This window comes from Citrus sinensis, chromosome 2 (genome assembly GCF_022201045.2).
Source record: "Citrus sinensis cultivar Valencia sweet orange chromosome 2, DVS_A1.0, whole genome shotgun sequence".
NCBI lineage: Eukaryota > Viridiplantae > Streptophyta > Magnoliopsida > Sapindales > Rutaceae > Citrus > Citrus sinensis.
Genome location: NC_068557.1, coordinates 2,424,958 through 2,451,768, shown reverse-complemented (window position 1 = coordinate 2,451,768; position 26,811 = coordinate 2,424,958). Strand labels below are relative to the sequence as shown.

The 26,811-nt window shown below is 33.5% G+C and overlaps 1 protein-coding gene and 1 pseudogene across 2 annotated transcripts; both read left to right on the top strand.

Moving 5' to 3' along the window:
- Positions 1-9,473: 9,473 nt before the first annotated feature.
- On the top strand, positions 9,474-16,951 carry LOC102617902 (hypothetical protein). 2 transcript variants are annotated; one of them, XM_052435019.1, is made up of 12 exons: positions 9,480-10,982; positions 11,732-11,934; positions 12,029-12,226; positions 12,439-12,510; positions 12,938-13,033; positions 13,349-13,428; positions 13,620-13,695; positions 13,955-14,165; positions 14,409-14,605; positions 15,296-15,401; positions 15,603-15,692; positions 15,838-16,951. In XM_052435019.1, exons 1-12 carry the CDS (start codon positions 10,475-10,477, stop codon positions 16,584-16,586), a joined length of 2,586 nt encoding a protein of 861 aa, XP_052290979.1. In that variant the 5' UTR covers positions 9,480-10,474; the 3' UTR covers positions 16,587-16,951. The 2 variants fall into 2 exon arrangements, with proteins under 2 accessions (XP_024951322.1, XP_052290979.1); XM_025095554.2 differs by lacking the exon at positions 12,439-12,510 and having other exon boundaries at positions 9,474-10,982.
- Positions 16,952-17,289: 338 nt separating this feature from the next.
- On the top strand, positions 17,290-21,513 carry LOC102620029 (uncharacterized; annotated as a pseudogene).
- Positions 21,514-26,811: the final 5,298 nt, after the last annotated feature.

Here is a 26,811-nt window from a genome sequence, read left to right as displayed (position 1 = left end):
AAGTGGGTTTGTCCAGGAAGAGAGGTGCTGCTTTTAGAATCACACTTCTGCAAATGGACTGTTAAGCTGGAAGTGTATTTAGTACCATTCTTGCCTGAAACCTAAAGGCCCACGTTTCGTTAATATCTTGAGCTGTTTGCGACTTTGATTAGTTTCCATTGATCTTCAGGCTTGCTTGAAGTTTTAAGTCATCCCATCATTAATCAGATATTTACTCATTTGACAATCTCAAGCAACCCTAAACATAGACCTAGCTATCAAGTTTTTGATGATCCCATCATTAGTCCGATCAACTTCGTCATTTTATTATTCATCGTTAAAATTATATTGCATTGCTTCTTGACCAAACTCTATCAATTTTACATTTTAATATTTCAAGATAATTCTATTTTTTAATAGCTTTTTGTTACACGAAAAAAAAAAAAAATCATTCCCGTATGTAATATTACAATAAGATACGCATTTTGTATCCCACATGATGTACCATTTGACAAATCATTTATTAATAATTGTTGATTTAGGGTGCGTTTGAGATTGAGATTGGGCATCTGTAATTTAAAAGGTACAACACTAAAGTGTTTGGTAAACACTAACTGCTGTAACTTGTAAGATATGTTAATATGATTTTTCAAAAAATATATTATATCTTTAATAATTTTATCAAAATTATTATTTAAAATTTATATTTACTACATATTATTAATTTTTTTTATAGTTACAATTTTTTTTTCCACAGCAGTTACAACACCTTAATCTCAAACGAGACCTTAATATAGTGATAAATAATCACCTAGTGCGTGATCATTAATGATAATGATACATATCTTAAGTATTATTATATATATATATATATATTTAGTGAAGAGAATTGACGATAATAAGTTATCTGAAAATGATATTTTGTGATGACTTCTAAACTTGGTGAATTAATTAGTGAAGGAGACCTCAAAATATAATGCTCGTTTCATAATCTAGATAGTTTGCCTACCATTGTTAATAATGTTAATAAATTAGTGAGAGTGAGGATGATGAATAATGACAAAGACTAATTTCCTATCCACGTAAGAGATGACACTTGCACCATTAATTCTCCATCAATCTATCATTTTCTCTTGATGCTCATCTTCATTTACATTTCTCTTATTTTTATTAATCATTCTCTATTGTTAGTTTTTCGTCTTGGTCACGACGTATAATTATTGAAGTCCTAGAATAGAAAGAGACTGAAAGGAGTAACTTGTTATTGTTGTTATTGTTATTATTATTATTATTGAAATTGCTACAAACTATAAATATATCTCAATATAAATACATATATTTATAATACAATCCAAATATGTGGTAAGCATTAATTTAGAAATATACTCCCATTAATATCGAAATTAATGAGCCCCTGTGAGGGCTCGATCTCATGCCACAGGTCCGAACTCACCCCCTCCACAAATGTTGAGATATGTTAAGGGTACGAGTACCACTAACTTGAATTTTATCTTTTTATTACTACCTATTACAATAAATCCAAATTGTTCTTTGGAACTTTTATCTCTTTACGTCTACTACTTCGTCATTCTCCAACAACTCATATCCTTTGGCATTAACGTTTCGTAGTGTCATTATTGTCGCAATTCCTATCCAATCACGTATAGACAGAAATACTTTAAATGCCATGATTGAGCTTGAGTGAAAGCAAACTTGAAATTGGAATGGAAACAAGTATCTGTTTTTTATTGTCTGTCTACTTATCTTGGAAGAAAAACAATGGCTGATTTTTTGTTGCTTCTTTTAGGGTGATGAGTTGATGATGAAAGGATTACTTATAAGATGAACAACCATTTTGCTGTTGATACGAGCAATGAAATCTGCCCACTTGCATATAAATCGATCATGCTTATTTGTTACATGAAAACAACATAAACCAACTAATTTATTCATGAGGGAAATAAGACGAAAGAATTTCCAAGAACAAAATTTTCTTTATTTTCAGAAAATTAGAGTTAGCTTCTTCTAATTAATTATTGGTAGCTTTCAGATTGATAGTATAGGATCAAATTTTGTCCTCTACGTTTTTCATAAGTAAGGTTTCAGTATAAAAGGATTTAGAACAAAACAATGTACATTATCAGACCAGTTATCACAATTTCCTTTCTATGATATAGAATAATAAAAAAGGCAAACTTCAATTAAAATATGCCTAAAGTTTGTTTTATATTATGGTTGATGGTAGGATTTCACAACAATTGCAATGATATCTTTTAGCATTAATTTCAAGAGTTCATCTTCAACTAATTATTGATGAACTGATTAATGAAGCAATTGATTACCATTCATTGAATTTTCTAAGGCCTACATGATAAACAAAAATGGACACTCAATCAGCATCTTTATTAAATTTTTTATGTTTATTGTAAAGGTTTATGTCAAAAATTTAGATATATTTTAATAAGTGTAAGTAAATTAAAATATTAGAGAATTATTAATTAATATTATGAGATCACTGCTCACATATTATTATTCATGCAATATTCTTTGCAATAAGTCTTCATGAGTTACCATTTATACTATCACTGATTACTGTTTATATAATATCGTTTACGAGATACTATTCATAGTTACTATTCATCATCACTATTCATAATATTGCTAAAATTGTTATTTATTCACCTTAAATCTATCAAATATATTAGAAACAATAAATTGTAGAAAGTCAAGCACATAGAAGATTCTTACGTGGTTGGATCACAATTCTACATTCTTCATAAGGCCACACTTAGATATTAAGCAATTCACTAAGTAATGAAAATATTACAACCTATTAGAATCTTACGCAATCTCTTTTACTCTTGTCGTCACCTATTGAATCTAATTTAGTCGACTTTGCTTAGCAAGCAACACTTGTCTTCAATTGTGTTTGTTGCTTCCTTGAGATCCTTTCCACATAACAAATGACTATCTCATTCCGAAGAGGCTAAAGTAATCATTAATGTCAAATGAAAGACTTGATATGTGATGTAGGGTGTTGTGTGTTGCGAGCAGTGTACTTTTCAGAGGCTGTAACTTAGGCTACAAGTGTCCGTTTTTGACTTATAATGTATCATTTCGAATCTTGCAACGAGATGAACAAAACCCAAAATACTTAATCTCTTAAACAAACTACCCAGAGAAACTGACCACCGAGATCAAGGGTATACTTCACGGGCACATGTGGGGTTCTTTGGTTGATTTGAGTGAGGTATTGGAGAGTTGATGCATCTTTAGTGACGGGAAGAATTGTAGCAAGAGTACGAAAAATTGAGTGTTGCATTTAATATTTAATACTTACCAACACATTTTTGTTTTCATACAATGCTACACGTGTCTTAAAGTTTTGACACTCATCTTGTGCATAAAAAAAGAACAATGATATTTGACCCCTTTAAATGATCTCTTTAGCTGCACTTTTTAATTAACTTCGAGCGGCCACTAAAGAAGCAACCCTAAATTATCTCACCACTTATTAACAATGGATTTCTCCCTTCATCAATAAGAACATAGTCAACTTCATCAACTATGGCAAAATGAAATAGGTTCGGCCTACTTTTTAAGCTATTCAATATTGGTCCAAGTCGTTTTGCCCCGTGGTCGAACTGAAAATTCTGTTTCTTTCCTAGTCAGTTTTCAATGTTAAGATTCTTTCTTATTTTTCCTGATTGTTCTAGGATTTTTATCTTTTTTTCTAGAACTCGGATTTAAGTGTCGTTTGTTTTGCTTTTCTTATTTTGATTAGAAGAATTTAATTATCATATTAGATTTTCGATTTTCCTATTTTGGATTTGCTTTTTTTCTTGCAAATTTGTTGTAGTATATTTTGATGATATTTTGGTGTTATTGTGATGTATTTGGAGAATTTGAGAATGGTTATGGAGGAATAAACTTTACATTAATATGAAGAAGTATAACTTTCTGTAGACTAATGTAGAATTTTTGGATTTTATAGTCGGTGCTGATGGGATTCGGGCTATTGAGTTGAAGATACAAGCTACTAAAGAATAACTTACACCCAAGACTGTGGGAAAAGTTATGAGCTTTCATGCATTGGCAACGTTTTATAGGAGATTCATTCATGGTTTTAGCACTAGAGCCGCACCTATTATAGAGTCCTTAAAGAAAGGAAAGTTCAAATGGGGAGGAGAAGAATAGGTGAGTTTTGCTTTATTAAAGGTCTATTGCTCCTGTGCTAGCCTTACCCAACTTTGACAAGTTATTTGAGGTCAAGTGTGATGCTTCTGGCAAGGGAATTGGGGTTGTTCTTTCCCAAGAAGGGCAGCCAATTTGAGTATATGAGTGACAGGTTAAATGAGGCGCAACAGAAATGGTCTACTTACAACCAAGAGTTTTATGTCATCCTTAGGGCATTGAAGACGTGGGAGCATTATTTGACTCAGAAAGAATTTGTGCTCTTCAACGACCATCAAGCACTGAAGTACTTTAACAGCCAACAGAATCTGATCAAGATGCACGCGAGATAAGTGAGTTATATACAGAAGTTCACTTTTGTTCTTAAGCACAAATTTAGGTAGCAGAATAAAGTGGCAGATGCGCTTGCGAGTAACTTTACTGGTAACTTGAGTCAATGAATTTACTGGCTTTGAGTGCTCAAAAGAGTTGTCTGCTGATGATGACAATTTTATGCATATTTGGGATCACTGCATCAATCATCAAAATGCAGAGGATTTCCTCATTCAGGATGGATACTTATTTAAGGCCAACTAATTATGTGTGCCTCGAAGTTTTTTAAGGGAACAAATTATTCACGAGTTACATGGAGGAAGGATTGTGCGGACATCTTGAATGAGATAAGACCAATGCGCTTGTGAAGGAGCGTTATTATTGGCCCCAGTTGAGCAGAGATGTGCGGAAAATAGTCCAAAGGTGTCGGGTTTGTCAAAAAAGCAAGGGCCATGCGCAAAATATGGGTTTATCCTTGCTATTATCTGTTCCAAAAAAAATTTGGTTAGATCTGTCCATGAATTTTGTGTTAGAGTTGCCGCGCACAAGGACAGGTCAAGACTTTATATTGGTTGTGGTTGATAAATTTTCAAAGATGGCGCGCTTTATTGCTTGTGAAAAGACTGAAAATGCTGCTTCAATAGCGTATTTGTTCTTTTGAGCAATAGTGCGTTTGCATAGTGTTTCAAAAACTATCACTTCTGACACAGACATGAAGTTTATTAACATGTTCTGGTGCCATCTCTGGGATAAGTTTGGAACACAGTTGTAGTTTAGCAGCGATTTCTATCCACAGACAGATGGGCAGGCAGAAGTGGTCAATCGAACTTTAGGCAACATGTTGTGGTGTGTTTGTGGTGACAAGCAATAGAACTGGGAAGCTGCATTGCCTCAAGTTGTTTGCCTACAATAACATGGTGAATCGATCTATTGAGAAGACCCATTTTAAGATTATCTATACTTGTGTCCCTACGCAATGTGTGTGATTTGGTTGTCATGCCAACAATAGCTGCAGTTGGAGATAGCAAAGCAACTGCTAATACAGGACAAAAGGCTTTGAAGATTCATGCCGAGGTACGAGCTCACTTGAAGGTTGTCAATGCCTAGTACAAGGCTGAAGCGGACAAGCACCGTTGTAAGAAAGTGTTTGTGCGAGGAGATTTGATGATGGCATATCTGTGGCAAAGTTGTTTTCCTGACATTTGCACTAAATTGGAAAAGGAAAAGTATGTACCATTTCGAGCCAAGCGAAAGATCAATGATAATGCTTATGTGCTTCAATTACGGGACAATTGGAACATATCTCACACTTTCAATGTGGCTGATCTATTTGAGTATCATCTAGATGATGAGGAATTATATGAGCCAAACTCGAGGACGAGTTCTTTTCCAAGTAAGGGGGATTGATGTAGGTGTTGTGTGTCGTGAGCAGTGTACCTTTTGGAGGCTGTAACTTGGGTTACAAGTGTCCGTTTTCGGTGTATAATATATTGTTTCGAAGCTTGCGACGAGACGAACAAAACCCATAATGCCTAAGTCATTTTACCTTGTGGTCAAATATAAAATTTTGTTTCTTTCCTAGTCTTTTTCAGCTTTAGGATTCTTTCTTATTTTTCCTAATTCTTCTAGGATTTTTATTTTTTTTAGAACTCATATTTAAGTGCCATTTGTTTTTATTTTCTTATTTTGATTAGGAGAATTTAATTATCATATTAGATTTTGGATTTGCCTATTTTGGTAAATTCGTGATATTTAGGCTTGTTATAAAAGGGGCTGAAAATCTTAGTTTTATTCATTCGGACTTTTCAATAAAGCTTATCATTATTCAGAAACCTTTGTTTATTCTAGCAAACTTCTTTAAACGTTTCCATTTCATCAATATGAAGAAGACTCAAACACCAAAACTGCATTGAGACATGAAACACCATATGTGGCTAAGATAATTTTTCTTCTTGTTCCATGCTTCGGCTGCTTCTTTTTATATAAAATACGATGTGTCATCTTCTTTCTTCAATGTGTGAAATACTTCCCTTTTTATAGGTGCAGTAATTTACCCATAACCTAGTAGAGGACTATTCGGATATACTTCCTTAAGCATTCAATATTGCATAAATACTTGATATAATTAGTAATGTAGTATCACCTTTATTTGAAACTCTTTGATATTTAATCTCATATACATGCCAATATACTTCTTTATGCCACAAAAAATATTCTCTAATATTTCACATAATCTAATCTAATAAATACTCAAGACTGGACAAATTCTTAATACAAAAAATAAATAAATTACATTTTCATAGACACAATAATGTCAATAATAAAAATCCTCACAGTTCAGTTAGTTATTAATTTTTTTTTCGCTTTTACACCCTATGAAGAATTTCGAGGTGAATTTGTTGTAATGTATCCCTTAAATATTCAGATTTTTTGACACGATGGGAGTAAGTTGTGGTCCTGTAATTTGCTTGTACTTCTCCCGACAATCTGGTAATTATATAACCATGCTCACTCGCCCTAAATAAGCTGTAGCTTTGAGTGGCATCCCAGTCTCTTAAAAAAGTTAGGCGATTTTCATTTTCCTCCAATAATTGAATAAGGATATATAACTTTACTTAAATATACAGGTAACTTAGTTGATATGTCCTTCGAATATTAATAAGATAAATACAGATTATAATATAAAAATAAAAATTTAGATAGTATCACAATATAATTTAGGTTAGAATAGATTCCGATTGTATCTCTGAGTTGGTGTTAAAAAAACAAAAGAAATATATAGTAAATCGACTCAGCCAGCAAGTATCCTGGGAGTAAAGGCATTGGAGAATTTGTTTTACCATCTTTCTCGTGAGGAAAATTCTTCAAATCAATAACAATTTCTCGTGATCACCTTTATCATTAATTTACCACGTAGCTGTCTCATTTCAAATTAGTGCTGATGAAAATATTCCACATGAATGAGAGACCAAATTAATTAAACAAAACTCTCTTCAAATATGACTTTTAGCACCTATATATTTCACCGTTATTTACTGTCAAATCGTCCCAATACATGCATAACCTTAAATATTTAAATTGAAATTTTATAATCTCAATCTTTTATAAAGTCTTGAATACCCTCGATTAATCCTCACATTTCTTGAACTTTTGTCACGCGTATCTCGTAATTAAATATATAATAACATGTAATAGTAAATACACGTGATTAAGAATATTCCAAACAGACAAGCGTATAATAAATTCTATCCCTGTAATCATAGCCACATATTCAAGTTGCCGTGATGACAGAAAATTGCTCCCATGCTAATAAAGGCAGTGCCCAACTTGCATTGGCTGGGATGGACCCATCCAATACATCGCATGATATTTCCTTTCTGCATCTATGTGTTTATGGTTTAAGCGATGAATGGTCCCTATGTGGATTGTAACTTATTCAATATCAGCTTTCAAAGAAGAGTTGATACGTACCTTTGTTTGTTCTTTTTGCTCAATTTTATGGCCTTGTGTAATTTTTGGTTCCCTAGGGGCTATGAGACAAATACTATATATAGTTGCAATAATTTCAAAATGATTGTTTCATTTCTGGTTAGAGTATAATGGTATTTATGAATTGTGGTCATGTTATCGCAATTAAATTAGGATTTGATTTTCTTATGAAAAGTTCCATTCGAAATTGTCTATCTACGACTGCATATTAATAAAATAATCTATTTAAGCCAACGTATGGTTTTAAACTTTTAATAGAACATAAAATTTATTGCCCTTCAAATTCTTCTTAATAGTTGTTTTAGTGTAGAAGAATGCTTATATAAAGTAGCTTTATAAATCAGGCAAAAAGCATGTTGAAAAGTAGCCTAACTGCAATTTGCCATTATGTTGGGGTAAAAAAAAGAATGTAAATGAAAGGGAGATGAAGGAGCCAACTGTAATTTGTTAGAGATTAACTTACTAAAGAAAAAATTTGGGGTATTGTGTCACAGGGGCACCAGAGCCAAGCCCTATAAACAATTATATATATCATGTTTGTTTTGTTAGGTTTTTTTCTTCTTTTTGGTGCAAGAAAAATAAGCAATCGAAAAAATTTGACTTTTGACTATGGCAATACCTAATTAAAAATGTGACTCAACAGTGTGATAAAAATGGCCTCGTGTCTAAAAAGAATTAGCACCATTCTACTTATTTGAGCTTTATTCAACAAAAGCAATGATAATAGAACTAAAAATTCCACTTATTTGAGCTTTATTCAACAAAGACAATGATAAATAGAATTATAAATGCAGGCCCTGGGGCTTTCAATGTCTGGTTAATTGGCTTTTTTTTTTTTAAAAAAAAAAAAAAACCTATATATAGGAAACAATGATCATAAAACTATAAAAATTTATTTTTATACAAATTGATGTGATATAAATTTGTGATTTGGGTGAAAATATAGAATAAAAAAATAAATTATGTGGGTTAAGAAATATTTATTTCAATCAATTTAATTATACTACATCAATTTATACAAAACAAATTTATATAAGAATTCGAAATTTTATTATTAATCGATAGTGCACGGTTGTCGTAGTCAATATTATTAGGTTTGTAAGTAAAATTTAGAAGTTATCGAAAAAAAAAAAAAAGAATTTGTCAAAGAAGTAGGCGTTAAGATCTTCAATCTTTGCTAGTATTGTCATTATCTGATTTCAAAATTCTCTCCACATTTCATCCTCTGAAGATACGAAACTGATATTATACCTATATGATATCAAAATTCATCACCTTTACTCATGCAATTAAAAGTGATGGGGAATGCTTAATTTTTTGGCTTAAAAATGGTGACAGAAATTAAGTTGATATATCTCCACTCTTAATTAAACCATTGTTTTAAATACCATCAATTTTCGCAAACCAATAAATATTTTCATAACAATGATTCAGTTTGGCCGGTTTTAATAAGTTTTAGTAAATTAAAACTTACATGCTAAAATTCTCATTTGATCAATTGATTATATTGAGTGGATTATTGATTTCTTTCTTAATAAAATCAGTAGTAGAATTAAATCAACTTGCACTTACTAAAAGATTTAGATTCAGTGTGTTTTCTTGTTACATTAAAGATGAATAGATTATCCAATTAACGGCTCGACTTTTAAGCAAAACCACAAACGCTTGTTTGCTGTTTGAGAGCACAGAGACCACTGATTCCTCTGCAGTTTCATTGTAATTGAGTGAATTTCATTTTTTATTTTATTTTATTCTTTTGTTGTTTTGTAAAAATTCATTTTGTTGAAAAGCTTCACTCGCACTGACAAATGAGTCAACATAATAAACAAACTTCCGCAGAAACAGACACCCAATCCGTGATTCTTCACTGTAAATATCTGTAAATTTATTTTATTTCATTTATTTATTCATTTGGGATAATGCCCTTTTCATTATTTTACACGTAAACAAATTCTTAGCTTTCACGAGATGGTTTTAAAGATATAGCTTCAGTTTTTGGATTCTTGCTTTACTTAGCTTGCTTGCTCTATTTGCGTGGGTGTATATATATTTGAGCTTTTAGTCTTTGAGAGCTCGCATGTGGGTTTGTAGAGAGAGTTTTGCATTGCACTTTTCAAAGTTTCTTTTTGCTTGAAGTGTGTGTTTTTTGTTGTTATCAAGTTCGTTGAATTTTGAGTTTTTTGACTTCTGGTATTGTTTATATTAGAATGCTCTGGCTTTTTGTTTAATTAAGCTGAATTTGGTCAAGTTAAAGGATTTTGCTTCCTGGGGTTGTGGTTATACTGTATGGCTTGATTATTTTGTGCTAAATTTTGAGCTCAAAAGGTGTTACAATGAGTTCTTTTGGTCTTGAATTATATTCAAATTGGTGAATTTCAATAATTTGCAGCATTTTGATTCTGTTTTGTTGATAAACTATCTGTTGGTTTAGTGCGGACTTTTACGCTGTACCTTGGTTTACTAAAAGTTAGAGATTTTGAATCTGAGTTTCTTGGTAAAAATGAAGAATTTTGTGTTTAAAGTGTTGGTTTTGTTTCTCTCTTGTTGGGTGGCTTTGTGTAAGGAGTGTACAAACTCATTTCCTCAGCTAGCATCGCATACATTTAGATACGAACTCTTATCATCCAAAAATGAAACGTGGAAAAAAGAGGTGTATTCTCATTACCATTTGACACCAACTGATGATTCAGCTTGGTCTAATTTGCTACCAAGAAAGATGTTGAGTGAGACAGACGAATTTAGTTGGACAATGATTTATAGGAAAATGAAAAATCCAGATGGGTTTAAATTGGCCGGAGATTTTCTTAAGGAGGTTTCATTGCATGATGTTAAGTTGGACCCAAGTTCATTGCATTGGCGGGCACAACAAACAAATTTGGAGTATCTATTGATGTTGGATGTGGATAGTTTGGTTTGGAGCTTTCAAAAAACAGCTGGTTCGCCTACAGCAGGGAAAGCCTATGAAGGGTGGGAGGATCCAACATGTGAGCTTCGGGGTCATTTTGTAGGTAATTCCAGTTCGTAATTCTATATCTTTGTGTTTGAGTTTAAATTGCAGTTTTCCCTTACTGTCTATGCAAACTGATTGTGGCTTTAACAAATTTAATGATGTTTCTGCAAAATGATTAACTAAATTCACTTTTAAGAATTTACGTGAATGGAATGAAAGAGAGTTATAGAAGGTATCATGAATCAACTTTACACTATTCATACTACTCTTTTTTACATTTAGTGTTACTGTTAATGGTTGAATATTCTAATTAGTTCTTTCTGATTCTAGATTCTTTTTCCCCTCTTTTACATGTCTAAGCTTGGGAAAGCACTTTCTCCTCTTTGAGATGTCAATGGGAAAAAGGATGAAGAAAGAACCATCTTTCTAATGTGTATTGAGCTTCTTCAGCAATATAATGCTCTGATTGTTATTTGACCAGTTTTAGGTTGATTTTGAATTTTATATCTTATCTTCTTCATATAAAATACCATGCAAGAATGGTCAGTTAAATCTTTCTAACCACTGGAGTTATGCTGTGGGTTTTGTGTGGATTAGGATTCTTAAAGATTTACATCTTGGATCCTGGAAATGAAATATGCAGAATTACTTTGTAATTTAGCCACTAAATTATATGGACAACTTTAATTTCAACATTTCTCAGCTTTCACAATGTTTTGATGCTTGACACTGCAGCAAGTTAATTGGGCTATTCAAATTTCAGTTGATATAATTTCAATGACTAACTTGCTTTTTGGCTTCTTAAAGGGCATTACTTGAGTGCATCAGCACACATGTGGGCTAGTACTCACAATGTTACTCTCAAAGAGAAAATGACTGCTGTGGTGTCTGCTTTGTCTGAGTGCCAGAATAAAATGGGATCAGGATATCTTTCTGCTTTTCCATCAGAGCAATTTGACCGCTTTGAAGCTTTAAAACCTGTCTGGGCTCCATACTACACTATTCACAAGGTAAGTTTTATCTTGTTTGTTTTGCAAGATACAATTTATATATTTAGTCCTTGTAAAGTTATATAATTTGCTAGAGACAAATCTACTTTGACAGATCTTGGCGGGTCTATTGGATCAATATACATTTGCTGATAATACTCAAGCTTTGAAGATGACAAAATGGATGGTTGAGTACTTTTACAATCGCGTTCAGAATGTTATAACAAAATATAGTGTGGAAAGACACTGGAATTCGCTTAATGAAGAAACTGGTGGAATGAATGATGTGCTTTACAGGTTATATACCATCACGGTATGTATCCCATTACCTGCAATGCCCCTATCACCTCATTTGACTCCACACTTTATATTAAAAATGAATGAAATTATGTTGTGGACTTGGTCAATATATATCAGCAGAAATAGCTCATTTACAACCAATTAAGCATGTGATTCTGAAAATATTATTTTACTGCAGATATTCTGTATTTTTCTTTCTAAAACTTTTTATGTTACTGTGTTCAGCAAGATCCAAAGCATTTATTGTTGGCTCACCTTTTTGACAAGCCCTGCTTTTTGGGATTGCTTGCAGTGCAGGTAACTATAATTGCTTTGCTGTTCATAAGAGGTTTTAATATGCTAATAATCTCGAAAATAGACAAAAATTATAGTTTGACAGCATGGAGTTACATGACATGGGAACTAATTCTTTATGTTAATTGATTATTTGCTGATTCTTTTGTCAACTTTGACCGTAGGCACTCTAACTGATGTAGTTGCCCTGGAGAAATTTTGGTTTGGAATGAAGATTAGTTTCATAAATGTGCAGAACTCAAAATATGTGTGTGTGTGTGTGACTGAGAACTTAACTTTGGTATCTTAGGTATACATGAGTAGAATTGAGTTTCTGGTTCCATATAGGAGTCTAAACGGTGGTAATCATGTGAAAATCTGAAGAAAATGAAAAATTAGAAGGTTGATTTGCTCTTTATTCTTGATGATGGTTTATTTCTTTTGCTTGTAGGCTGATGACATTTCTGGTTTTCACGCTAATACTCATATCCCTGTTGTTATTGGATCTCAAATGCGCTATGAGGTCACTGGTGATCCACTCTACAAGGTAAATTGCTTACTGGCATTGGTTCAAGTTCAATTGCTTAGTTTCCTCCTATATGATCATACTCTTACTTCCACCTGCCGGGCTTGCATTTTCCAAATTATCATCACTGTGGACTGCTTACTCTTTGTTTTGAGAGATCTCATTTATTTATTCTTCAGAGGCTTCAATGTTGAGCTTCCGTCTTAAGTCTTTAGAAATGATGGTGACTACATAGGTTCTACCTTTTGGTTTTCTGATGTTTTAGAATTTAAATAAAAATGCTTGCAAAAGTTATTTTTGAAAGACCTTAATTTTCATTATCTAATTTTGGTGCAGGTCACAGGAACATTCTTTATGGACATTGTTAATGCTTCTCATGGTTATGCAACAGGAGGAACATCAGCTGGAGAGTTTTGGTATTAATATCTGGCATTTTGAATTTGATTTACCTCTCATTCCTTAATTAGCTCAAGCTCCTGCCTGAATTTCCGCAAGCTAGCCTGAATTTCCTTACTAACAATTACTTCATAGCTTTATGCACATTATTTATCTGAGTCTTGGTGATCTGCTGCATTTTTATTGATTCCCTTTTCTCTACCATGAGTAGGTCAGATCCAAAGCGATTGGCAAGCACTCTGGGGACGGAGAATGAAGAATCGTGCACGACTTATAATATGCTGAAGGTATGCTCATTAGCTGGAACTCTTGAGGCTAAGGATTTTCTACTATATATTTTGTTTAAACTCCATGTGGGGAATGTTTTCACATCTGTTTTTGCATTTTGTTTTTAAATTATCACAATAATTCATAACTCTCTGCTGTTATGGGTCTAGCATTTGGAATCATCTTTTTCAGTGATCATACCTTCTGTTTTTCATTACTGCATAAGCATGAATGCTACTGCTCTTTGCAATTACATAGCAAACTTAATTGATTTTGTAGGTCTCGCGGCACCTGTTTAGATGGACAAAAGAAATGGTATATGCAGATTATTATGAACGTGCCTTGACAAATGGTGTACTTAGTATCCAACGAGGAACAGAGCCTGGAGTGATGATTTACATGCTTCCACTGGGTCGTGGAGATTCCAAGGCCAAAAGCTACCATGGATGGGGAACAAGGTTCTCCTCCTTCTGGTGCTGCTATGGCACAGGTTTGGGATTCATTCGCTGGATTCAACTTTCCCTTTCATGATAACTTGAACTGCATTAGATTGTTTTTCCCCTTCGGCCTTGACTCACATCTTATGATTTGTTTCTCATTTTTATGTGGTTATGACTCCAAATTGCTTTGCCACTAGGCATTTCGTGTCTACTTTTTGCTGGTATCATTGATGTTATATAAATCTCTTCCATTGCTCCGGTCATGTGATAGCTCTTTTTTCATGATTTTGTAGGAATTGAATCATTCTCGAAGTTAGGAGATTCCATATACTTTGAAGAGGAAGGAAATGTTCCTGGTCTTTATATCATCCAGTATATATCAAGCTCACTTGACTGGAAATCTGGAAATATTGTGCTGAATCAGAAAGTTGATCCTGTTGTCTCTTGGGATCCTTACCTTCGAATGACACACACATTTTCTTCAAAGCAGGTACTATCAGCATTTACTCCTGAATCTATTCTCCAGTATCTTGTATTAGACAAGTACTATCTGATTGTGTCTGATGGCTTAGGGTATGACTTCGGACACTTAAGAGATACCAAACAAATTTGAAAAGATTAACAAGATAGGAAATTGATAATAATGGAGTACAAATTGCCTTGTGGGGTCCTAGGGATGCGTATCTTGTTTAATGCTTTGTGGTTTTGCTTGATTGAAGTAAAGAATTGGGACTATTATCTCTTGTTGAGAGTAACTTAACCACATATGTGAGATAGTTACAAGTTATAGATGATAATAAAGCTGTAGATTATGTTTTTTATTACTAGTCGATTCAACAGGTAAGATATTGATGGTTGCAGTTCTAATACCCACTTGCGTAAGGTTTCCGGTAGCACCATTGTAATGGTTTAAAAGAATTTTTATGCATGTTTTTAATTATTAACAAACTATTGTCCTCTTTGTAGGGTTTACGAAAAGAAAAGAAATGTTTATGTATATTGTATATGTGAGTTTCAGTATTTTGTTTCATTTCCTCTATTTTAGAAGCACTCAAAATGAACAATGAGACAGTAACTTTGGATGACAGTGAGGGTCTAACCATTATTCATACTGAACTATTCGATTGATTAAAAAAATCCAACTGGAAGTAGAGCTCATACTTGAATCTGATTTATGCAGGAGGCAAGCCAATCATCTTCCTTGAATTTGCGGATACCGCTCTGGACAAATTCAAATGGTGCCAAGGCAACATTAAATGGCCAGAGTTTGTCTCTCCCAGCTCCAGGTGTTAACACAATACTAGTTTGTTTAATTCTTTTTAATGTCTTACTTCAGAGAAATGAAGAAAAAGTGTCTCACCTTTTCACTGATATTTTCATATTATATTATTACTTGTATCCTTTTCCTTTTTGATGACAATGTTCTTTGAATCTTTTCACTTTTTTCGCATACAGACATTTGACCTATGGACATATTCCTAGTGCAGGTAACTTTATATCTGTCACTCAAAGATGGAGCTCTACTGACAAATTAACCATTCAGCTGCCCATCAATCTAAGGACAGAGGCTATTAAAGGTATCTTCATGGAGCAATAGTTTTTAAAGCTCTGCGTCTAGTGACCCCTCTTGTAGCTTTTTCATTGCAAATATATGCTTGGCCGCAATCAAATATTTTTGTTCTCTAGAATGTGATCTTTGATTGACAAAGTTTTCTTGTCCAGATGACCGGCCTGCGTATGCATCTATTCAGGCGATTCTTTATGGTCCCTATCTACTAGCTGGTCACACCAGTGGGGACTGGGACATTAAGACTGGGTCAGCAAAATCTCTTTCAGACTGGATAACTCCAATCCCTGCCTCATACAATGGTCAGCTCGTTACTTTTGCCCAAGAGTCTGGAGACTCTGCTTTTGTACTATCAAACTCAAACCAATCCATTACAATGGAAAAGTTCCCTGAATCTGGCACTGATGCTGCTCTTCATGCCACTTTCCGACTCATCATGAAGGAAGAATCTTCATCCGAAGTTTCATCACTCAAAGATGTTATCGGCAAATCAGTTATGCTAGAACCATTTGATTTTCCAGGAATGCTTGTAGTGCAGCAAGGAACAGATGGTGAACTTGTTGTCTCAGATTCTCCAAAGGAAGGGGATTCTTCTGTATTCCGTTTGGTTGCTGGGTTAGATGGAAAGGATGAAACAATATCCTTGGAGGCGGTAAATCAAAATGGTTGCTTTGTGTATAGTGGCGTGAACTTCAATTCAGGTGCAAGCTTGAAGCTCAGCTGCAGCACAGAGTCATCGGAGGATGGATTTAACGAGGCAGTTAGTTTTGTAATGGAAAAAGGAATAAGTGAGTATCATCCAATCAGCTTTGTGGCAAAAGGAGCAAGGAGGAATTTTCTTCTGGCACCATTGCTAAGCTTTAGAGATGAAACTTATACAGTTTATTTCAACATTCAAGATTAAAAGTTGGCTAGCAGAATGGAAAGGCCAATAATGCACCGGTATGACAATGAATCATCCTTACTTTTCTAATCTCGATGGCAGCAGCCGGCTGGCGTTCTGAATAACTTTTTAATATGCAGATGGGTATTCTTAGATTCAGGTTACATCGTAAAGCTAGACCAAATAATGTAGGAATCAATCAAAATGCTACCAAGAAGAAATAGGGTAACAGAATCCTAGGGCTAATCATTACGTTTGCTGTAATTTTTACTTTATTCTTGTTCTATAGTTTATATTCCCGACGCTATTTCAATTCTGTTCAGTTTTATATACGTCATTGGAAATATTTGCTGCAAGTAAAGGCAATTTAGCTGCTGTTTCTTTTATTTCAGTTGGATTGCTGATGTTTAACATTTGAATCTGTTATTATTATTATTATTATTATTGTAAATTTACATGGTAAATGCAGATTTATTTTAGGATTATCAAGTAATAAATATGGGTCAAAGCGTTATTTTATTTTATTTTTTTAATATCCCATTGTTGGCCCAAAAGTTTTTTGGAAGCATATTGAGCACTAATCCCTTAAAAATAAGAGAGACAAGCTGTAAAGAATTAGGTTTATATTTTAATTTTTAATTTTTTTCCTAAAAAGACAGAAAGGGTTCCTTAACGATTTTAAGCTAATTACCTGATGTTGACTTTTAAGTCAAACCAGCTTGACTTTTAAGTCAAACCAAAACTAACTTCATATCCATGATTCTCTGGAGCTTCTTTGCATTTTATCTGTTAAAAATTCTCTACATATTTCAAAGATTTTCATATCTGTAATCAATAAAAAAGAAAAAAAATTAAAAAAAAAAAGAGAGAAAAAGAAATGAGTGGTTTTGTGTTATTCAAATTCTTGCTTATGTTTCTCTTCAGCGTTTTAGCTTTAGCTAAAAAATGTAAAAAGGTTTTTCTAAGGTTAGCTTCACATAAGTTCAGATACAACGTTTTGTCATCCAGAAATGAACCTTATAAAAAATAGAGATGCTCTCTCATAATCATCTGACGCCATCTGATGACATGGCATGGTTGAGTCTGATGCCGAGGAAGATCCTGAGGGAGGAATAGGATGAGTTTAGTTGGCAATGTCCTACAGGAAAATTAAAAACCCAGGTGAGGTTAGAATGCCTGGACCTGGAGAGTTTTTGAAGGAGGTGTCATTGCATGATGTTCTGTTGGGTTTGGATTCAATGCATTGGCGTGCACAGCAAATGAATATGGAAGTATCTGTTGAAGCTGGATGTTGATAGTTTGGTTTGGAGTTTCCAGAAAACAGCCAGTTTGCCAATGCCGGGAAACCATATGGGGGCTGGGAGGATCCAATTTGTGAGTTCCGGGGTCATTTTGTAGGTATATATGTATAAGTTTAGTGTGTAAATTATGATTGTGGCATGCATGTCCATCCAACTTCACTATCAAATTTTGGAAGAGATGGGCATATGACGTCATTTGTGGCATATCATCTTATTGGGCAGTCCCATTAGGGAGGTCCTATGAAAATCTTTATCTCAGTTTATAAGATGGGATCTTTGATCGCCTGGGCTAGGAAAATTGCTTGCTAATTGGATTACTTGTTATAAGTAATATTGAAGAATGCAACATTACAAAGTTACTGCTTTTGAATTCGTCTAGGGCATTACTTGGGTACAATGGCATTGAAGTGGGCGACCACTCACAATGACAGTCTTAAGGGAAAATGCCGGCTCTGGTGTCCGCTCTGTCCGAATGCCAGAATCAAATGGGAAGTGGGTATCTTTCTGCATTTCCAACGGAGCTATATGAATGTGTTGAAGTTAAAGGCTGTTTAGGCTCCGTATTACACTATTCACAAGGTAAAGTCTACTCTATTTGTTTCGCAAGCTATTAAAACCCTTAATTCATTAGGTCTTTTATAGGTTTGATAACTGGCTTTAACTAATCTTGTGCTCTTTGAGTTGCAGATCCTGGCAGGCTTATTGGATGAATATGCATATGCTGATAAAGCTGAAGCTTTGAAGATAACAACATGGATGGTCGAGTAATTTAAATGTCAAGTTCAGAATGTAATAACGAAGTACATTGTGACACGGCACTGGGATTCACTTAATGAAGAAACTGGGGGCATGAATGATATCCTGTACATGTTATTCACCATAACGGTAGGTAATTTTAATTTTCTTAGTTGTTACATATATACTTGAGAAGCTCTGAAACTTTGCAATCTGAAACATATTTTTACTGTTATCATTCCCAGCAAGATCCAAAGCATCTGGTGTTGGTTCACCTCTTTGACAAACCATGCTCACTGGGATTGCTTGCAGTACAGGTAACATCATTTTGCTATTTTTTGGAGCTTAGATATTACTTCCGCATTGAAAATTTGACATAAAAATCTGTCTTTTCTGCTTGTAGGCTGATGACATATCCGGTTTCTGTGCCAAAACAAAAATCCCTATTGTTATTGGATCTCAAATGAGGTATGAAGTCACTGGCGATCAACTTCAGACGGTAAACTACTTAACCTCAATATTACTTTACTGTCAAATTAATTAAATGCTTAATAGAAGTATAGAACCTACAAATATGCTTTAAAAAAATTCCATTGGGAAAATTCTGAATATTATTTGATCATCTAATTTTTATATGCATTGCCAGGAAATATTGAAATTCTTTATGGATATTGTTAATGCTTCTCATACTCATGCAAGTGGAGGAACATCAGTTGGATAGTTCTGGTACTAATGTTAGGCATCATTCCAATTTCAAGTTCTTGTCTTTCATCGATAAGCTCTTGCTTTGGCTTGAATTACATAGGCTGTCTTGAGTTATTATCATAAAGTTGCAATTACTTCATAGCTTTATGCAAGTCCTTTACTTATTCACTTCATTAACTGATGAGTAGGAGTGATCAAAAGTGACTAGCAACCACTCTAGGGACGGAGAATGAAGAATCACACGGAGTTATAACATGCTCAAAGTAATATGAAAATATTTAAGAACTTTTAATCAACTGGATCTTTACTGATATCAATGGCTAAAAATTTTCAATATTTGATTCCCCTGTTTCATTAAACAACTAGCTATCTGTTATAACTTTATAGCATAATCTTTTAATTTTGTAGGTCTCCCGCAACCTGTTTCGATGGACAAAAGAAATGGCCTATGCAGATTATTATGAGCGTGCCTTAACAAATGGTGTGCTTGGAATCCAATGAGGCACCGATCCTGGTGTAATGATTTACATGCTTCCTCTAGCTTCTGGAAGTACCAAGGACTGGGGAACACCATTCGACTCACTCTGGGGCTGTTATGGCACAGGTCTGGTATCCATTGCCCACTTTTTCTCTGTACTCTCTATTTTCTTGAATCACATAAGTTGCTTTCTAAATTTTGTGTAGTTTTCGCCAAGTGGTTTACAAGATTTTATTCTTGTTTCCCATGTAGGAATTCAGTCATTCGCAAAGTTAGGAGATTCTATTTACTTTGAAGAGGAAGGATTATATCCCGGTCTTTACATCATTCAGTACATATCAAGCTCACTTGATTGGAAATCTGGACATATTGTGCTGAACCAGAAAGTTGATCCTGTCGTTTCTTCGGATCCTTATCTTCATATCACATTCACATTTCTTCCTAAGGTACTGGCTATCAAACTTGGTGTTTGTTTTTTATTTTTTATTTTTTAACATTGTAATGAGAAGTTCATCCATCATACATTCTGGATTTGATACATATCCAGGGAGCAGCTCGACCATTATCCTTCGGTTTCAGAATATCGAGCTGGACAAATACTAATGGAGCAAAGGCAACATTAAATGGCCAGGATTTGCCTCTACCATCGACAGGTGATGAATTATAATATCTTTGATTGTTTTTCACATTTTTATTTCAGATAGAAAAATTAAAAGTGGGTTTCATCTTTTATAAAGACATGTAACAAACAGTTGCATTCCTGATGCACGAAATTTCCTATGTATCACCACAGCACGGACATCTGATGACAAATTAACCATTCAGCTGCCCCTTATTCTAAGGATAGAGCCTATCGATGGTATCTTCATGAATTGTTCTGTTTAGAATTTCTGTTATCAATGAAAAATCTTTGATTGAAAATCTTTTTTCTTCTTCAGCTGATCGGCCATTCACCACGGTCTTATCTGCCTACGAGTTACAGCAATGGGGACTCCGATATCAAGACTGAATCAGCTACATCTCTTTCAGAAATTGTTGCTCCAATTCCTGCATCATAGAATTTCAGCTGGTCACATTTTCCAAAGTTTCCAGAAACTCAACTTTTGTCTTGACAATCTACCCCAATGGCAAATCCTCTAAATCTGGCACTGATATTGCCCTTCAAGCCACTTTCAGATTCATCTTAAACGATAAACCTTCCTCTGAATTTTCATCCCTCAGCGATGTAATTGGCAGATCAGTCATGCTAGAACTATTTGCTTCTCCAGGAATGCTTGTAGTGCGAGGAACAGATGATGAACTTGTTGTCACAGACTCCTCTAGTGTTCATGGCTCCTCCATTTTTCGCCTTGTTACCAGATGGGATGGAAAGGCTGAAACTGTATCCTTGGAGTCAGTAACCCAAAAGGGTTGCTTCGTTTCTACTAGTGTTAACTTGAAATCGGGTGCAAGCATGAAGCTCAGTTGCAACACAGAGTCAACAGAGGTTGGATTTAACAATGCAGCTAGCTTCGCAATGGAAAAAGAATTGAGTATCATCCTCTCAACTTTGTTGCAAAGGGAGCAAAGAGGAATTTTCTTTTGGTGCCATTACTAAGCATAAGAGATGGATCTTACACTGTTTATTTCAACATTCAATCATAAAAGGAACGAACATGCTTGTTGACAAATTAGATGTTTATTGAAATTTAGAATCTTGAATGGAAAATTGTCAATACATTCATTATTATTATTTTTTTTGGGCCTCTATACAACTTATACTTTCCCTGTTTTATATAGCATGAAGCTTAATTAAATTCTTGTTAGATTGATCAATTTAAATTTAAAAGAAGCTCTTGTAATTTTATATGCAATATTGTATAATTTCTAATCAGTTATAAATAAATATTCCACAATATCTTTCAACATATTCTTCAATAATAATGCTTGTACATTAATTTATTTAGAACTTTGTAAAAAATTATTAATCACATGAGAAATTTTAGAAAAAAACAGAGGTATCACATCAATCATATAATAAAAAAATCATATTATAATATAAGTATATTTATTTTAAAAAATCATCATGCAAGTGAGAGTTATATCAAATCTAATATACATGTCATACATGTATTAGTTGGTTGTAAAATTTCTAATGTATAGTAAAATTTCTCTTATAAATGACACATCATATGTCACACTATTTATCATAAAATTTAAATATTAAAAAAGTCCATCACATCATACCTCCCGATAATACATGAAAGTATTATTTTGCCAAATGAAGAAAATGAGGGAGGTAGCTCTGAAACTTTAATTTATCTTGACATTTTACCAAAATAATTTACTCTTTTTAGACTTTGACCCCTAAACGTTTACCTCTATGATTTTGGCCCCCTTTAAATTCTTCTACCCATAGGGACAAAAATCACACGAAAATTTATGGTAGAAAAATTGATTACAAGTGAAAAATTATGATTAAAATTTGAGTGAGCTTTTTGAATGCGATAAAAATACTACTTATATTCATCCCTTCTAATAAATTTATATAATACCAAGACATCTACACAGTACTTTACCATTGAGTAAATTCTTTTTTATAATGAAAATAATTTATTTATTAGATAAATCAAACTTAACTTCATCTTCCTACCCTTTACCATAGACGATCCACAATAATCCCCAACTCTTCTCAAAACCACTCTCATCTCTTCTGTAATTTTTTTTTTCCATTTACACTATTTTGTTTCATTTTCATCGTTAAATATAACAATCCTTACTCATTAAAATCTTTCATCCTTGAGTTTTTATTTATAAAATAAAAAATTGAAATAAATAGAATTACATTAAAAAAAATACATTTTAAATGCTCTTTCTTATTTTGTCTTTATTAATTATTTCCTTATTTTATGTTTTTAATTATTTCTTTCAGACTCTGCAAGATACATTTTCTTTTAAAGACAAGGGAATGGTTTAAGTCCAAATTAATTTTTTAACTCAATAAATCCTCAAGATTCAAACTCAATTGAACAGTCAAATATGGCTTCTTAAAAACAATTTATAACTGCTAAAAACCAGGCAATTAGACCTTGGAGAGATTCTAAAAGATTTTAACTGGACATAATTTTTGGTACTTACTTTTTGGGAAAATGATGCTTCAAAAGCAAAATTCTTTTTGGGGCATAATAACTGTCTTGCAGAGCTCTATCTCCCGAGTCTGGGCCATTATCTTCACTGTTCCTGATATTTAATAATAATAATATTGCTTTAAGATTCAAATTTGATCTTATTTAGCATTGCATAAATTAAGTACAAAACTGCTACATAAAAACACTTGAGAAAAATGGTTATTTTTACCATAAATGAAGAAGGGGAATAGAAGAATTGATCCAAGAGATGAATTGGCCATCTGTTTTTACTTTAATTTCTTTTGGAACAACAATATGGGTGAGATGCTGTTTCAAAAAATAATCTTAAATAACAATGGTGAGATAGTGTTGAACGACATAAACCACGAAGCTAAAAATGAAATAATCTCTGAACAAGGCCAGTCCTGCCTCAATTGCAAATTTGCAACCAATAACCCATCGACGGCCCCCACACCACCAACCCCCATGACTGCGTCAACATTTAATTTAAAATGGTCAAGCTGAGGTGGCTGCCACGGCGTCACAACTGCTTCTTGGTAAATTAATAATATTATTTTTTTTAAAATTAATGCTAAGTTACGTGTGTGCAACATATAATTTTCTCATATAAATAGTGAGTGAACCCACATCATTCGCTATTTATATAAAAAAATTATAATTCACTATTTATATAAGAGAATTATAAATTACGATACATGTAACACAAAAAATCCCTTTTTTTAAATACTTTTGTGTTCGGCCAATCTAAACTTAAATCATTGATGTAACTTTAAATCAGTGAGGTATCACCCAACTCAGGCATTTAGTATGTGGGTCCCACGTGCCCATAATAGCTAGCTTAGCGCTGGAGCTATCTTTACGGGGATTGCTTGAACTTTCAAAAGCTCACATTAATTGATCATTGGGCTATGATTACTTAAGGACTATGATTACTTTAGTTGATGGAAATTGCTTAAACTTCCAATAGCTCGATTAAATCATTGCATCAGTAGAATGAATACTCGATCTATGGCACAAGGTTTTGGGTTCAAAAAATGCATCAAATTTGACGGTTAGGAGAGTTGGTGAATGTAAATTTCTATACCTAGATCTCACATTAGTGGTTCAATTAAAGTTCATTTTCCCTTATTTTTTATTTTTATTTTTCAATTAGGTTGAGAAATATGACTATTGCTCAAATGAAAAAGACAAAAAAATTTCCTTTAGAAAAAGGAAGATAAAGAAAAGCGAAAAAAATGAGAAAAGGGCAATCAATCAAAAGGCAGCACATGCAGATGCAATGTATGATGGGAGAGTCAGCAATCAGACATAAATGAGAAGGAACACTTACTATGTACGGAGATAACGACAATTTTGAGGATATCATGAAAGCTCTGGCTTATGCCAGATACAGCAACAGTGTTAGTGATGGGACTTATCACTATTGTTGTGCCTGACGTAAGTTATGTTTAACGTAACTTAGCCGGCTCCTATCATAAAATTCGACGACATCCAATAAGACGTTTCGGCAGATAATTAGTTGTATTTAATGTACGGAACTCAAGCTCTTACTTTCCTCCCCCTCTTAATCAAGCTTCAAATTGGCGCACTTATTTATAAGACCCTTTTCCATACATGCTTTGTGCTTTCACACAACACTTCAGATAATCAGTGTCTCGTTTTCTGACGTTCAGATCCGAGCAGCTATGACAGAGAAGGTTTGTAATTCCCCTTTTGGTTAAGTTTGCGCTATACATCGATCGATCTTTCGTGATGATAGCTTATAGTGTATATACATACGCACAGAAATTAATTAATTTTTGAACATTGTAATGAGAAGTTCCTCCATCATACATTCTGGATTTGATGTATATCCAGGGAGCAGCTCGACCATTATCCTTTGGTTTCAGAATATCGAGCTGGACAAATACTAATGGAGCAAAGGCAACATTAAATGGCCAGGATTTGCCTCTACCATCGGCAGGTGCTGAATTATAATATCTTTGATTGTTTTTCACTTTTTTATTTCAGATAGAAAAATTAAAAGTGGGGTTTCATCTTTTATAAAGACATGTAACAAACAGTTACATTCCTGATGCGCGAAATTTCCAAGTATCACCACAGCATGGACATATGATGACAAATTAACCATTCAGCTTGCCCCTTATTCTAAGGACAGAGCCTATCGATGGAATCTTCATGAACTGTTTTTTTTTAGAATTTCTGTTATCAATGAAAAATCTTTGACTGAAAATCTTTTTTCTTCTTCAGCTGATCGGCCATTCACCCCGGTCTTATCTGCCTACGAGCTACAGCAGTGGGGACTCCGATATCAGGACGGAATCAGCAACGTCTCTTTCAGAAGTTGTTGCTCCAATTCCTGCATCATATAATTTCAGCTGGTCACATTTTCCAAAGTTTCCAGAAACTCGACTTTTGTCTTGACAATCTATTCCAATGGCAAAATCCCCTAAATCTGGCACTGACATTGCCCTTCAAGCCACTTTAAGATTCATCTTAAACGATAAACCTTCCTCCGAATATTCATCCCTCAGCGATGCAATTGGCAGATCAGTCATGCTAGAACTATTTGCTTCTCCAGGAATGCTTGTAGTGCAAGGAACAGATGATGAACTTGTTGTCACAGACTCTTCTAGTGTTCGTGGCTCCATTTTTCGCCTTGTTACCGGATGGGATGGAAAGGCTGAAACAGTATCCTTGGAGTCATTAATCGGGCGAAAGCATCAATCTCAGTTGCAATACAGAGTCAACAGAGTTTGGATATAACAGTGTAGTTTTGCTTCGCAATGGAAAAAGAATTATCATCCTATCAGCTTTGTTGCAAAGGGAGCAAAGAGGAGTTTTCTTTTGGTGCCATTACCAAGCATAAGAGATGGATCTTACACTGTTTATTTCAACATTCAATCATAAATTAGATGTTTATTGAATTTAGAATCTAGAATGGAAAATTGTCAATACATTTATTTTATTTTTTATTTTTTGGCCTTTTTACAACTTACACTTCGCCTTTGTTATATGCATGAAGCCTTAATTAAATTCTTGTTAGATTGATTAATTTAAAGTGAACAGAAGCTCTCGTAATTTTATATGCAATTTTTGTATAAATTCTAATCAGTTACATACAAATATTCCACAATATCTGTCAATATATTCTTCAATAGTAATGTCAGGTATACAATAATTTATTTAGAACTTTATAAAAAATTTTAATCACATGAAAAATTCTAGAATAAATCAAATGTATCATATCAGGTATACAATAAACAAGTTATATTATAATATATGTACATTTATTTTAAAAATCATTATGCAAATAGAGATTATAACAAGTCTATATATACATGTCATACATGTATTAGTTGATGTACTACCTCTAATATATTATAAAATTTCTCTTATAAATGACACATCATTATTTATCATAAAATTTAAATATTAAAAAGGTCCATCACATCTGCCTCCGCATAATACATGAAAGTATTATTTTGCTAAATGAAAAAAAGGCGGGAGGTGGCTCTGAAACTTTAATTTATCTTGACATTTTACCAAAATAATTTACTCTTTTTAGACTTTGACCCCTAAACGTTTACCTCTATGATTTTGGCCCCCTTTAAATTCTTCTACCCATAGCCATAGGGACCAAAATCATACAAAAATTTATGGTAGAAAAATTTATTACAAGTGAAAAGTTATGAGCTTTTTGAATGCGATAAAAATACTCCTTATATTCATCTCTTCTAATAAATTTATATAATACCAAAACATCTATACAGTACTTTACCAATGAGTAAATTCTTTTTTATAATGAAATAATTTATTTAGATAAATCAAAATAATTTATTTAACTTTATCTTCCTACTCTATACCATAGACGACCCACAATAATCTCTAACTCTTCT